We start from the raw sequence: 13,951 nt of genomic DNA, 5'->3' as shown, positions 1-13,951 counted from the left end.
TCTTTTTAACTAATAAAAGCGAGGCTGTGGAGGATATAGACATAGTGTGCTGTACAGTTATTTAATGAGTTTTTTTAATTGTTCTGCTGACAAAACACTGCAAAATATCTTAAATTTCAGTAGACAAAAAAACTCCAGACAAGCTGTGGAAAATTATAGCTTAGTGATCTAGGAGCTTTATACAGCGGATGCCATCGAAAACACAGTACGGTCTATCCCTCACAGCCTCGCTTTCATACCTGTCATGGCGCTGCTCTGAATAAGGTCCATTGAATCGATTGGTTCATTGAAACGTTTCGCATCTGACTGATACGAACGCTTGAAAATAGTACATTTCATATTGAATCTTTGTCATTTTGTTAAAAATCTTTGTTACTACAGGTACTATTTTTATAATATTGAAGTTATGAGATTTTTTTTTTTTTTTTTGTCCATACAATAAATAAAAAAAAATCCCATTTTTTTTATCTTTAAAGTTTAGAAACGACATAAGTTAAAATTTTAATGACCCTGTTGTTCTGACGTGTTTTTTTTAGTTAATATTAGATGCATTTGCATAAACTACATACAGCATGTAACTACAAAAGGATATGAAAAACATGGTTTAAAAAAGTTTTGGAAGGAGTATAGCACTGCTGACACCACTTGACATGCTGTCACCTGCCAAACACACACACACACACACAAATAAATAAATAAATAAATAAATAAATAAAGAGAAGCTGAAGCTCAAGAGAATTGTCACTATTTTGACATTTGATTCCTCCTTTCCAGAGTTCATAGCTTTATACTGTTCTCCACAACCATTTTAGCTGCCCTTAATGTTAGACATGACAAATCAGTGTCAAAACTTGTTGGATTGTAGCTAGCATTGTAGGGCTGTGGCATCTCCAAAGCACATTCGTTCAGTGTTCGAACACAGCTGAACACATGGGCACAGGCAATCATTTTGAAAGCATTGTTATTAACAGCTGTTGTTCACAGATTGTCAAACGAACAGTAACAGATTGTACTTTTGATTATACACAACAGAATGTGCATTTCATACATTGACATTAATCCAGTTTAAGGATTAAAATCTTATGTGCTCGCAAAAGTGAATATGCAATGACTCAGATGACAAAGGCAGCAGAAAAAGAGGGTAGTTAAAAGCTTGATTTCTTTAATGCAAGAATCATTATTGTACATTAACAATTCAATGGTCTCTGCACAGCTTTTTTTTCCTTTTTTTTTTTTTACAATATGTACCACAAGTCTATGTCAGCACCTACAGGTATTTACATTACATAATGTTACACTGGAGACAAAGGTGCTGGGGAAGAGTGACGAAAGAGGATGAATGAAAAAAAAAAAAAAAAAAAATTGGATGCTCAGGAAGAATGAAGGGAAATTATTGAAGAAAAATAAGTGATTGAGAGATGTGCATGACAGCGGAAGTATGGCTATCACAGCACTTGTGCCTGCTGCTAGAGCAGAATTAAGAGAAGGCAAAAAAATCATGAATAACATTGTCAATAACATTAAAATAAAACATTTGTTGCTTTTCAAAGCCGCAGCGTGGTAACTGAAAGCTGGGGCAGTGACAGGTGCTGGAGGAAGAGGCAGGTACCACACACACACACACACAAACACTCTAACACAAAACCCATCAGTCGTTCACTCACACACACACATCAAGTACTTGTATACACAGTCATACAGACATTGCTCATTATGTTGCGAACATGCACACAAAAATGTTGTTCTTGCGTTCGATAACCTCTCAGTTCAGCCGTAACACAGCCATACACGCACACAATCAACTCACACAGCAATATAGTGAATGAGAGTTGTGTGTTTGTCGACAGGATCCTATGGAAGGGCACTTAGGCCTCTGCACTGAACACCGTCCCCCGTCCCCCACCGATGACCTCAACTGGGCTCTGTAGACCAATCAGAGAATGTGCTGGGCTGTGGTGAGCACTGTTATTGGCTGCTTTTATTTCCTGGTCTGAATAAAGATGGGAGGATGACTGAGGAGTGGCATTTTTTTCGCTGTTGTTGTCGTTGTTGTTTTCTTTTTCTTAAGAGCTCAGATCATCCTATTGCGTTTGTGAGTGGGCGAGTCTGTTATGACATCATTGCACTGGGCGGAGCTTCGTTTCCGAGTTCCGTTGTCGAGGTGGAGCGCCATCTCTTCAGCAATGAAAGTGTTGAGGTCCACGTCGTGGAGGCCGTTTCTGCGGCGGCTGGGGGCGGAGCTAGCGCTCAGGTGTGTGGGTGAACCCGGGGCTCCAGAGCGCATACTGATACTCGCCATGGCTCCGCTCAGACCTGTAACACACACAGGTAGGGAAACATATGAAATATACTTTTTCCATCAAGAAACCTTCAGTGACATTTTGCAGTACTATTTCTGTGAGGGAGAAAAAAAATCCATTTTAACGATACCAGAGGCCATAGAGCAAGCTGGAGTGGAAGTGTACAACTCAAACTGCCCAAAGCAAGGGAGCACTTTATATTATAGGCTTCAAAGAATGTCATAAGACACATTTCTGTACTGTACAATGCAAACGTTTTTTTTTTTGCCTGAAAATAACTTACATGTGTGTTTAGATGGATAGATAGATTTATAATGCAAGCACACTCACCATGCAGAGCAATGGCCTCCCTGAAAGGCTGCAGGTCTGTTTCTACAGATGAACTCGTCTCCGAGGACGTGGGTCGGCTTGGTGACACCATTGCAAGTCTTGGTGGAGCCCTGGAGCTACGTGGCGGTGGGGCTTTACCACAGAGAAAGCTGATAAGATCCTCACGCCGAATAGTCCGCCTCCTTTTCTTCACCCACGCCAGGACATCTTTGTTTCGTCTCTGATGACCGATCTGAATACCCAGCTCATAACTCCGCTGATGGGCATCAACACTCTCTGGAAGATGGCAAAAAAAGCATGAGGCATTTCTGTATGTATGTGAGGAATCAGCCCAGCTGCATCAATGTCTCGTGGTGATTTATGCCCAATGATGTCAGTCTCATTTAACAATCTGATATCAAAAGCTCTTCTTAGAATTTTTAATTCGGCATCAAGCAGAGAGTAAGTATTTGATGTGAAGGAGAAACTGAACAGCAGGTGAATTATTGGTAATGATTACAATGAGAAGCTTTTAATAATGTAATTATGTAAATGTTACATTAACTTCCAAAGCAATTGCATTACATCATACATTTTCGTTCTGCCAGAACAGCAGCATCATCTCTCCTCAGGAACGGCAGCCACGGTTCTTCAATCTATTATTTTCAATCCATAATAGGCAACAAATAAACTGCCTCAACCAAAACTGGCAGGGCATGAAGATTTGTTTCAATAGACAGGGTTTCCATTGCCAGGCAGGAACCAGACTGAAATGAATTATACGCTTACAAAACCTTGAGATGAGGTGCATGAAATGATTCAAGAGATGATTAAATCTCACCGAGGAGTTTATAAAGAAAAATGGGAGGTTTTTAGAAAATACACTTGGACTTAACAATTTCTGGTTCAGTCAAAGTTCACAATGTGAAATTGCACACTGAACTTTTGATAGATAAAAAAAAAAGAACATGTAAAGACGTGATCAAACTTGAACTGACCACATCCTATAATGCTTTGAAAACTTCTAACAATAGCCATCTTGCTAATTAGCTGATATACGTGATCTGATCTCCAGTAAATTGAACACACAAACACCTCCCTGTTCCTGACAGCTCCTAATGACGTGACTCAAATCATCCACATGACACATCTGACATCCTCCCCACCTCATCATCTCTCATTACCCCAACTAAAGACTAACTTCTGAATGATGACTCAAGTTTCACTAGCAGACTCATGGCCATGGTGGGTCTCATAACTGCAGTCTCATACACAACTACTTTAGGGCTGTGAATCACATTTCCACAATTACAATCAGACAGATTCTAGGAAAAGGAGTAAACCAATATGATTTTAATAACTGCTGTCAGCCATATTGTTTCTAGTCTCAAACATATGAACAACCAATTATTTTTATGTCAAGTCAAGCAACCATTTATATAGTGCTTTTAACAATACAGATTGTTTCAAAGCAGCTTTATACAGTGATAATAGGAAATTAAAGCAACAGATTGTTTTGGCTTTACAGCAGCTCTAGAATAAAGTTATTGTCCAGCTAAAGTTAGTTTTGACTGATTCACTTCTGTTGCAAAGATCATTAGTTATTAACTTCTTAGCACGACACCGTTCTAACAGAAAACCCTTAAAGGGTTAGTTCGCCCAAAAATGAAAATTCTGTCAGTAATTACTCACCCTCATGTTGTTCCAACCCCGTAAGACCTTCGTTCATCTTCGGAACACAAATTAAGTGCTGGCTCACTCCTCCACAGGCTTATGGACACTATAACTTGCTGGCCCATAAAATGTATTAAAGACATCGTTAATATAGTCCAAGTGACTCCAGTGGCTCAATCTTAAGTTTATAAAGCGACGAGAATACTTTTTGTGCAAAAAAAAAAAACACGACTTTATTCCACTATTCATTTCATTCTCTCTCTGTGCCTCGAGTTAGTTTACGTAGTGTTTTTGCGTAGCGCGTCTGTGTTGCACGTCACCACGCATCACACACATGACCAGCATCGCCCAATAGTGAGCCTACGTGGTGACGTGCAACACAGACGCGCTGCGCAAAAACACTACGTAAACTAACTCGAGGCACAGAGAGAGAATGAAATGAATAGTGGAATAAAGTCGTTATTTTTGTTTGTTTTTGCGCACAAAAAGTATTCTCGTCGCTTTATAAACTTAAGATTGAGCCACTGGAGTCACTTGGACTATATTAACGATGTCTTTAATACATTTTCTGGGCCAGCAAGTTATAGTGTCCATAAGTCTATGGAGGAGTGAGCCAGGTCACAGATTTAATCAAAAATATCTTAATTTGTGTTCCGAAGATGAACGAAGGTCTTACGGGGTTGGAACAACATGAGGGTGAGTAATTACTGACAGAATTTTAATTTTTGGTTGAACTAACCCTTTAACGCACAATTTGCACAAAACCAACGCAAACCTTGAAATAGGTTCCAAAGTGCAAGCCATGAAACATTGTGAAAAAAAAAAAGGTTATCTATGCGCAAACTTCAAAAACGCAAACCTGTGAAAACGCTGACAAGCGTGCACATGCGTATTACGCGTTCAGTCTATAGTTATGCGCGTTTGAATATATATGTGCGCAGGCGTGTAGTCTTTTACAAACTGACCTCAACAAATGACTTGTCTGGCCTTAATTTATAATAAAGGATTATTTATCGCTTCCGTGTAAATAATGGGCAGGCAGCAGTTATCCAGTAACAATTTGGATTCTTCTAGCCCTATTCAGACGGTAATTGTTTCTCATGTGGATGTCTGTAAAAATAAATTGGCATGGCACGTGCCTTCGGATGGCATTTATTCACGGCGGAGGAGCGAGTTTTGTGATCCTACGAACGCCGGAACGCGCTAATATCCTATTTATTATTTAACCTCCTGTTTAAAAATAGGAAGATGGATGCGCTGTAGTTAAAATGGTTTTCTGTCTTGTATTTTATCTCAAAATGATGGGTCATTTTAAAAATGTGGAAATTAGCAGAAATAAGTTAATACAGCCTCTTATTTACATGAGGTAAACAAAGCTGCTAGGTTTATATTTTTAATATATAATTGCTGCCATAATAACGGCCCATTTCAACTGTTTACGTCCTTTCTTCTCTTTCTCCTTTAAGCGGTGATATGAAATATTGTTTTTCCAGCATTTCAGTAATAAGTGTAGTAAAATGCATCCAAAGCGCAACAGTTATCGTACGGTATTTCTTCTTGTGGATTCAGACGGCAATTAAATTACCACACGATCTTGGTGTTTGTCAAAAAACAGTAGGTAATTCAACCAGGGATTTTTACACGGGTGGTGGGAGGAAAAACTCGGACTTTCTTGCATTCGGATGGCAATAAAATCAGACTAGCCCCTGTAAATGCTGGAAATATCTTGCGTGCCCATGACAAATAATTACAGTTTGAATAGGGGCTAATGACTGTAAAAACAGCAGATTGCAAAAAGCATCTTATTTGTGCTATGAATGAGGCATTGCATTTCTAACTTGACCAATTTATTAGAAAAGTGATTCACAGCCAAACCCTTTCATCCTCTTTCTTTGTTGTAAACGAGATTGACTTGCATAAACTGAGCAAACAACATCTTGTTCACTCAGTCAGCAGCTGCTCAATCATGAAATAAGTGCTTCATCTGTTCAGTGTCATTCCAGATCATTTATAACACAAACAAGATGCTTTTTGCCACCTACTGAAACAAGTGTAACTTAAGTGATTTCTTTTTCTTTTTTCAATTTACTCAACACACTGACTCTGTGAAGGGGACATTTTGTTCAGAAAGCCAACCAATGACATTCCTCCTTACACCCTGGACTTAAATGCTATTGGTTTGTGCTATAGTTTTTCTTTGGAATTAATTATTTTCTTAAGTGAAAGACTAACATGTGTAGATTATTTGTAGATAATCTAGCCCAGGTTTCACAGACAGGACGTAAGCCTAAAGTCCCAGAATAAAATGCACGTTTGAGCTGTCTTAACTGAAAACATATCTTAAAATATGTCAGTGCCATTTTTTTTGTCAAGATGCACACCAGTAATGTTTTTTTTCTTAAGAACATTTATGTAGTCATTCAACAGATTCATTTAAAAACAGGGATTTGATGAAACAAAACAATACTAATGCAGTAAATTCCAATCAACTGTAGTTCACACATACGAAAGCCCATAGTATACCTCATTTTGGATGTGAACACGTAGTGCACTTCATCCTTGTCCAGTGTGTCTGTGCCATTTCTCTCTAGAAGGTAGGACCAAAAAATGTCTTTGTACTCTTTTGAACTACAGTTGCAGGTATCCTTTAAAGTCACTAAAAAAAATCTAAATAGACAAATCTTGTTTTTTGTTTTTTTTTATGGAATATTGCAGTATTTATAATAAATTCTTTTTCTATGCACACATTATTCATGTGCCATTGTAATCTTTAATGAAAATAACTTCCCCTCCCACTTGCAGCGACATCTCTCCTCTGATGACGGGACAACCTGTCACTCACATGACATCACAGCAATAGCAAACATTCATGTTCGAGAAGCCATTTTACTCGCAGATACATCACAATAGGGAAGAAAAGACTATCACAATTTCCATTCTATGCTGACTTTAATCCCCACAAACAAGCACTTGTCAACTTTGTTGATGCCATCTCCGGTAGTTTGTTGTTCCATCTCCTCTGTTTCTTTATGACTAAAAAATGAAATGTCCACAAGGTGGCAACACTACACTGGACCAATTTAATTAGTGCAAAAAATTCAAGGTGCATTGCCAGCTGAGTGTACAGAGTACGCATGTTAAGGAAAATCTGTCTGTACATGCGTTCAAGTATGCCTACCTACATGTGTACAGTAAGCACACACTATGCTAATGAGGCTATGTCACACACACTGTACGCACACTCTGGCATATGCATAAAAACTAAAGTATGCATTAGGCTATAGTCGTGTAAAATGCAAAACGGTTCATGAAAGGTTTCTCAACTTACCTTTGTATAGGTTAGTGACGGCAGTTGCAGCATTTTGAAAGGGAACCCACAAAGAACGCCCCTGTTGTTGACATACTCTATCTGAGGGAGTGATCAAGACAGGACAGGAAATGTTTACGTTGCAAGTGGAGATACATCATTTCCCATTCATATAAGACACATATTTACCCACTGTTTAAAAAACCCCAAGAAAAATACACCACCAGCAGGTTAACATTTAGCACCTTTACAGACTCTCGCACTGGCTGTGTGTCATGAGATAGTGAGCTGCCTACTTAAACAGCACTTTTGGGCACCGTAAGCACGCTTGGAATGTTCTAAAAGCGTGTATGAGGACCATAAGTGGGGTCTACATAAGCAGCTCTCTATGTTTTTAGACACAGCCATTAATTAGACGACGTCTAAATTTGATATGTTGCAAGTGGACTCTACGCCATTTTGTTGTGTAGCTTTAGTTTATCTTATTGTACCGTGTTGTCCAAATCAGAACTTTGTGTATGAAAGCATGGTGTGCTGTATATGTAAACCAGCTTTATAGTGTTTCATTGATTTAATAACCGATATCAACAAAAACAACACAGCCCTGAAACAATAACGCACAATCTTTGAACTTAGCCTGCTAATCCTGCCTTCGCCATTTTGTTTCGCATACTATTATTGTTGTTCAATTTTTTTTACACGTTTTCATTCGTTCATCACAGTTTGTATTCCTAGATCTTTTCGTCTACATGTGTGGCGTTTGAGTTCATAACAGATGAGATTTCGATCACAAATCGTTATTTTCATCAGATGAACTCCTCCCTGCACTTCGCCATTTTGTTTCGCTGATAGACAACCAGCTGGGTGAAGCTTTAAATATATATTAAAAAAAAAATCACAAAACACGTTTACATGTACTGTACCTAGTTTTAATAATAAATAAAGACGAACAATATATGACATTTCCTTACAGAAACTGATTTGTGTGTCAGTTTACGTTGCTCGTCTGCCACTTAGCATCAATGCTAATCTGTAAACGCCACCGGCCTTCAAACCAGCCAAACAAAAGGCGAAATTATACTAATTAAGCACTAAATGTGTGTATTTCAGTATAAAATAACCCCTCGACGTCTTAATTAGATCTTGTTAGATTCAATTTGGTGGCTATCCGTTGAGTTTATGAGTTAGTCTCCTTTGTTTGCCAGTGTCAGAGTTAGCTGGCTAGCTCTCGGTGAGTTTTTATTATACATAACTTATCGCACCTTTATACAGTTGAGCGACGGCAGTGGCTGAGTTCTGGAAGAGATGCCAAAGTTTTTGTTGGCTCTGCTCGGTCTCCTCCTCGCTCGGTTCCTCCTGCTCGGCCTCGGCTAGGCACTGCCGCTCCCATTTGGAGAACCAGTGCTCGGGTCCGTGTTCCTGGATCTCCGCTTCCCCCTCCTCCTTCTTCTCCTCCATGGCCACGAAAAAAAAAACACTAAAACCGCTGCTGTAATGCTCTAACGTTCGCTTAAACAACTCTCCGCGGCGATTAAACCCGGACGTAGTCGTTTGTCGTCGGCGGCGGCCTCATCGACAGCTGTTAGTTTACGTCTGCATAGCAAACGGTGCTTGCACTTCTCCGCCACACAGTCGATGAAAACAACTTAACGTTGCCGACACACAAACCCCGCCCTCTCGAGTCGGCCTCGACGCTCATTGGCTACAGGTACACAGGGCGTGGCTTGCCGTCAACGGCTCAACTGTTTATTAGATGCACCAACTGTCTGTCACATGTCACGGAGTGACAATGAATGATGACACCGCCCATGTTTATGTGCCACACCGAACACTTGAGCCTCAACTTAAGTACACTGAGTAGGAACGAGAGATTGCGCAAGCCCATAATGAGTTGCTATTCATGCTTTCCAAGGTCTTTTCCTGTTTCTCTTCTGTTCATTACAGTAGTAGACTGTTAAACAAAGAGAGGGATTTTTGAATAAATATAGCCTGTTGTGATTACCTTCTTTGGCCTACAGGGGGCGTCATTATACAAGTACACGAATGCATCTTTCGTGCTCAAACCCATTTGAAACCATCTTAAAGTCATTGACTGTTGTCACAACAAGACATCACAGGTAAGAAACTAATTGGAAGAAAATAAATTTTCACGGTGGCATATTTAAAAACACCTCTCTTTTATATGCATATAATATATATGTATATATTGTACATTTAGACAAAATATCAAAATAAATCTGTTGTGTACAACAGGTAGTTCAGCAAACTTGCGTGTCACACAATACAGTAGGCTTTATAAGGTTATATGAAACTCAGCAAGCTATATTGAATTGATCTTATTTCTTATAGACCCAATGATGTTTTAAAAAAGGACATTAAAGGAGGTTTCGATTAAACTTCACAAAAAGTATAAGCATGTAGACAGTCACATTTTTATGTTGCCACAAAACCAATAACATTAAAATTAGTGACATTTTCCCTCTTATTGGTAATATTTAATGTTCATACATTTTCACATTCTGAGACTGTTTGGTAACATCCTTAAGGAGTGATGTTCATATTTTAATAGAAGGAAATCACCTTGACCCCAAAATAAAGATAAGATAAAACAAGATAACATAAAGGGGAGGGGCAGAGTGATTTAACATGCTTGCACATGCAAGAGAAGTTGTATAATATATGGCATGTCACATCATAATTCATCTTCATATGTGCAAAGTTAGAGTCTTATCGACTTGTATATTGTTTCCTAAGTGCTGGTGTTACATAGCAGGAGGTGTGACAGAGAAACTGGGCATGTGAGGACTTTGACAGGAGACGCGCAGTGACCCCAGGTTAATGTCTGGAGGAGAGTCCTGAAAAGGTGGGCTGGCTGTAGACTCTTGAATACTCATTCCACCTGGAAGCTTGTCATTTTCTCTCTCCTCTGCCTCATGCTCTCCAGCTCCATGGAAGTGTGTGAGATAAAAATGTTGCCTGCTTGGGAGAGCGATGGCTCAAAGGTGTCTGTAAAAGTGCCAGGTCCAACTCTGACATACCAGAATATTCAGTACTGCATTAGAGAAAGCCGTGGACTGTGCCGCAAGAGAGGACCCGAGAGAGACATCCTAAAAAATGTCAGGTTAGTGTCTGTGTGTGTGAGTCTCTAAATCCTGTAGAGGCAGTTCAATCAGATTGTCTTATTCACTAGACGTTTACATTCTTCATAAGATTTACATCTCGCATTGACCATATTCAGTCAAACATTATTGCAGATCATTTTGATACATATAACAGTTATCTTTAATCTGTGCGCTACAGAGCTATTTGAAATGCATGTGCATATCAGTGTCTTTCTGTTTAAATGTTTTTATATCTGCAAAAGAAATTGTTCTTGTAAAATATCATCTAAAGTTTGTCCAGCGTTCAGATGTTTAGAGATTAGAATGAAAAAGAAGTCCTGAAATTGTAATTCTTCATAGTTTTTGTGTGTTATTGTGTTCATGTTTAATTTTTTGTGTTATTTGCAGCAATCAGTTGCTTGCTTTGGTTGAGGAACTGTGATGGTTGTTTTCTATGTCACAACACAAGAAATATAAGAAAATGAAGAAATATGTTTTTGTATTATTTATTTTTATAAATAATACTTTATATTAATTGCAATAAAAATGCCACATATTTTTAATGATAATATATCGTCAATACTAGATATATAGATTGCTCTTTTGTTATGTAATGAAATCAGATAACCAAAAATGTGCCTCGCGCATTAACATTTAAATGAACTGTTAAATTAAAAAGTGACTTTGTAAAGTCAAAAACATTATTTAATATGATAAATTATACACTACTGTTCAAAAGTTGGAAATAAGTCCCTTATGCTCACTAAAGCAGTATTTATTTAATCAAAAATGCAGTAAAAAAAAAAAAACTTTTTTCTAATTTAATATAATTTATAATGTAATTGATTCCTGTGATGGAAAAGCTGAATTTTCAGCATCATTACTCCAGTCTTCAATGTCACATGATCCTTCAGAAATCATTCTGATATGATTATTATCAATGTTGAAAACAGTTGTGCTGCTTGATATTGATATTATTGTTACTTTTTTTTTTATTGATGAATAGAAAGTTCAAAAGAATAGCATTAATTTGAAATAAAAATCTTTTGTAAAAAAAAAAAAACTGTTTTGCTGTCTATTTTTATCTATTTAATGCATCCTTGCTGAATAAAAGTAGGCTATTACTTTTTCAACTTAGAATGCTAGTGTATATGAAAAATATAAAGCGAATTTTACATTGGTGAAACCTAATGATTCAAGCATATTACAAATATTTTTTACTTAATTTAGATGTTGCCACATGAATCATATTTTTAGGTTATTTGATAAACATATTTACAGTGCACATATAAGAAGACTGTTTTGCTATTTCCTGTTTTAGTGGAATCATGAAAACGGGACTGAATGCAATCATGGGAGCAACAGGAAGCGGCAAAACATCGTAAGATGCTCAGAATCATCAGACTATAGTTACAACTGACAACAAGCTGGCAACTACGCACAATTTTATAACCTTTATTTTTTGTGTGAAGGTTGTTAGATGTGATCGCTGGCAGGAAGGATCCTCGTGGTTTGCGTACAGGTCAAGTTCTTGTTGACAACAAGGTTGTGACCACTGACCTCCGTCTCATGTCTGCCTATGTCGTACAGGTGAGAATGCACAACTTTACAGTTGTTAGTATGTCCTCTCATGAGGATAAAGGAGTAATCTGCTCTGTTGTGTGACACATGTAAATGTTAATGCAGGGAAGATTATTATGTGATAGAATTATTTTTGTCTCCTGTTCTGGAATCTTTTGCATGTATATAATCGGTTTAATTTCCAGCGTCTGTCTGTCTGTCTGTCTCTCCCCTTCTGTAGGATGATGTCCTGATGGGAACTCTGACTGTGCGGGAGAATCTTTTATTCTCTGGAAATCTGCGGTTGCCAAGGAAACAGTATTCCACTGCTGATAAGAAAAAAAAAGTGGAGAGCATCATTCAGGAGCTTGGATTGGAGGACTGTGCAAACACCAAGGTTGGTCACAAATGCGACTGCCACTTTTTATGTCCAGATCTATTCATTTAGATGTGTGGTGCATACACTCAAAATGTAACTGTCCTGAGATTGCAAAGGGGAAAAAAACACCTTGCTAAAAATATAAAAATGATTAATTAATTGGGAATAATCTTTTATTTGTTTTTAATTTGAATTTTGTTTGTTTTTTGTCTTAAAACGGAAAAAAAAGTAGTTTTGAAGTTTTGTTTTAAAATATTATTAATATTTGGAAACTGCCTGATGAGAAAATCTAGTCAAGGTCACAAAAATCTTTTAGGGGCTTTTACACAACACTGTTTTCAGCTTAAAACGGAAACGTTTTTATAAGTTTTGGCTGTTTATTTACAAGACAACAGCGTTTTGGGGCCTGAAAACGTAAACTTTTAAAACCGGGTTACAAAGTACACGTTTTAAAAAACGATAAAGTTACTGTATAAACTACAAAAACGCGGATTTGTGAAAACAGTGACATCATGCACATGCGTATTACTTGTTAAAGGGATACTCCACTTTTTTGGGAAATAGGCTCATTTTACAACTCCCCCAGAGTTAAACAGTTGAGTTTTACCGGTTTCGAATCCATTCAGCCGATCTCCCGGTCTGGCGGTACCACTTTTAGCATAGCTTAGCATAGATCATTGAATCGGACAGGACCATTAGCATCTCTCTCAAAAAAATGACCAAAGAGTTTCGATATTTTTCCTATTTAAAACTTGACTCTTCTGTCTAATAGGAAAATAAGTCTAATAGGTTAGACAAACTTAGTCCCGGTCACGTTGGAAGTTACCGAGCTGGGGACTATTTTCAGGCACTGCGTCATATCATTACGCCTGCTGCACTCATGGTACGGCAGCAAAGTTTCTTGATTATTACTCAGGAATGAGAGTATAGTTCCTAGCCATATCAGCCTAGAAAATCGCAATTTTACATTTTCCGTCGGTCTTAGTACACGATGTAACTACAGAAGAGTCAAGTTTTAAATAGGAAAAATATCGAAACTCTTTGGTCATTTTTTTGAGAGAGATGCTAATGGTCCTGTCCGATTCAATGATCTATGCTAAGCTATGCTAAAAGTGGTACCGCCAGACCGGGAGATCGGCTGAATGGATTCGAAAACGGTAAAACTCAACTGTTTAACTCTGGGAGAGTTGTAAAATGACTATTTCCAAAAAAAGTGGAGTATCCCTTTAAGTTTATAGGCACGTAGTGTTTCTTTACAAAGTGACATCGCTAACTACTGGCCTGGCAGCAGAAAACAGTGTTTTGGCCGGTCCGTGGGACA

The 13,951-nt window shown here is 38.0% G+C and overlaps 2 protein-coding genes across 2 annotated transcripts in view; one reads left to right on the top strand and one right to left on the bottom strand.

The window, feature by feature from the left end:
- Window positions 1-1,142: 1,142 nt before the first annotated feature.
- On the bottom strand, window positions 1,143-9,269 carry hapstr1b (HUWE1 associated protein modifying stress responses b). Its single transcript, XM_084392352.1, has 4 exons — window positions 8,853-9,269; window positions 7,612-7,692; window positions 2,631-2,906; window positions 1,143-2,313 (listed from the first exon to the last, which is right to left on the bottom strand). Exons 1-4 carry the CDS (start codon window positions 9,046-9,048, stop codon window positions 2,072-2,074), a joined length of 795 nt encoding a protein of 264 aa, XP_084248478.1. The 5' UTR covers window positions 9,049-9,269; the 3' UTR covers window positions 1,143-2,071.
- The window catches only part of abcg2b (ATP-binding cassette, sub-family G (WHITE), member 2b), a 13,249-nt gene continuing 8,027 nt past the window's right edge, over window positions 8,730-13,951 (top strand). Inside the window, exons 1-6 of the mRNA XM_084392346.1 lie at window positions 8,730-8,821; window positions 9,609-9,707; window positions 10,345-10,711; window positions 12,013-12,072; window positions 12,164-12,281; window positions 12,493-12,648. Coding sequence (XP_084248472.1) covers window positions 10,524-10,711; window positions 12,013-12,072; window positions 12,164-12,281; window positions 12,493-12,648 — 522 coding nt within the window. The 5' untranslated portion in view covers window positions 8,730-8,821; window positions 9,609-9,707; window positions 10,345-10,523. The remainder of the gene's footprint in view (window positions 8,822-9,608; window positions 9,708-10,344; window positions 10,712-12,012; window positions 12,073-12,163; window positions 12,282-12,492; window positions 12,649-13,951) is intronic.

The sequence above is a fragment of the Rutilus rutilus genome (genome assembly GCF_951802725.1).
Source record: "Rutilus rutilus genome assembly, chromosome: 2".
Classification (NCBI taxonomy): Eukaryota; Metazoa; Chordata; class Actinopteri; order Cypriniformes; family Leuciscidae; genus Rutilus; species Rutilus rutilus.
Note: the sequence above shows the minus strand (reverse complement) of the source record. Positions and strands in the feature narration are given on the sequence as shown.

Excerpts from the sequence above, each read along its gene's own strand:
- hapstr1b (XM_084392352.1), bottom strand. The coding sequence starts at position 9,048 with ATGGAGGAGAAGAAGGAGGAGGGGGAAGCGGAGATCCAGGAACACGGA. Across the intron at positions 2,907-7,611 it reads CGTCACTAACCTATACAAAG|AGAGTGTTGATGCCCATCAG; the intron begins GTAAGTTGAGAA and ends GCCATCTTCCAG. Across the intron at positions 2,314-2,630 it reads GGAGGCCATTGCTCTGCATG|GTCTGAGCGGAGCCATGGCG; the intron begins GTGAGTGTGCTT and ends TGTGTGTTACAG.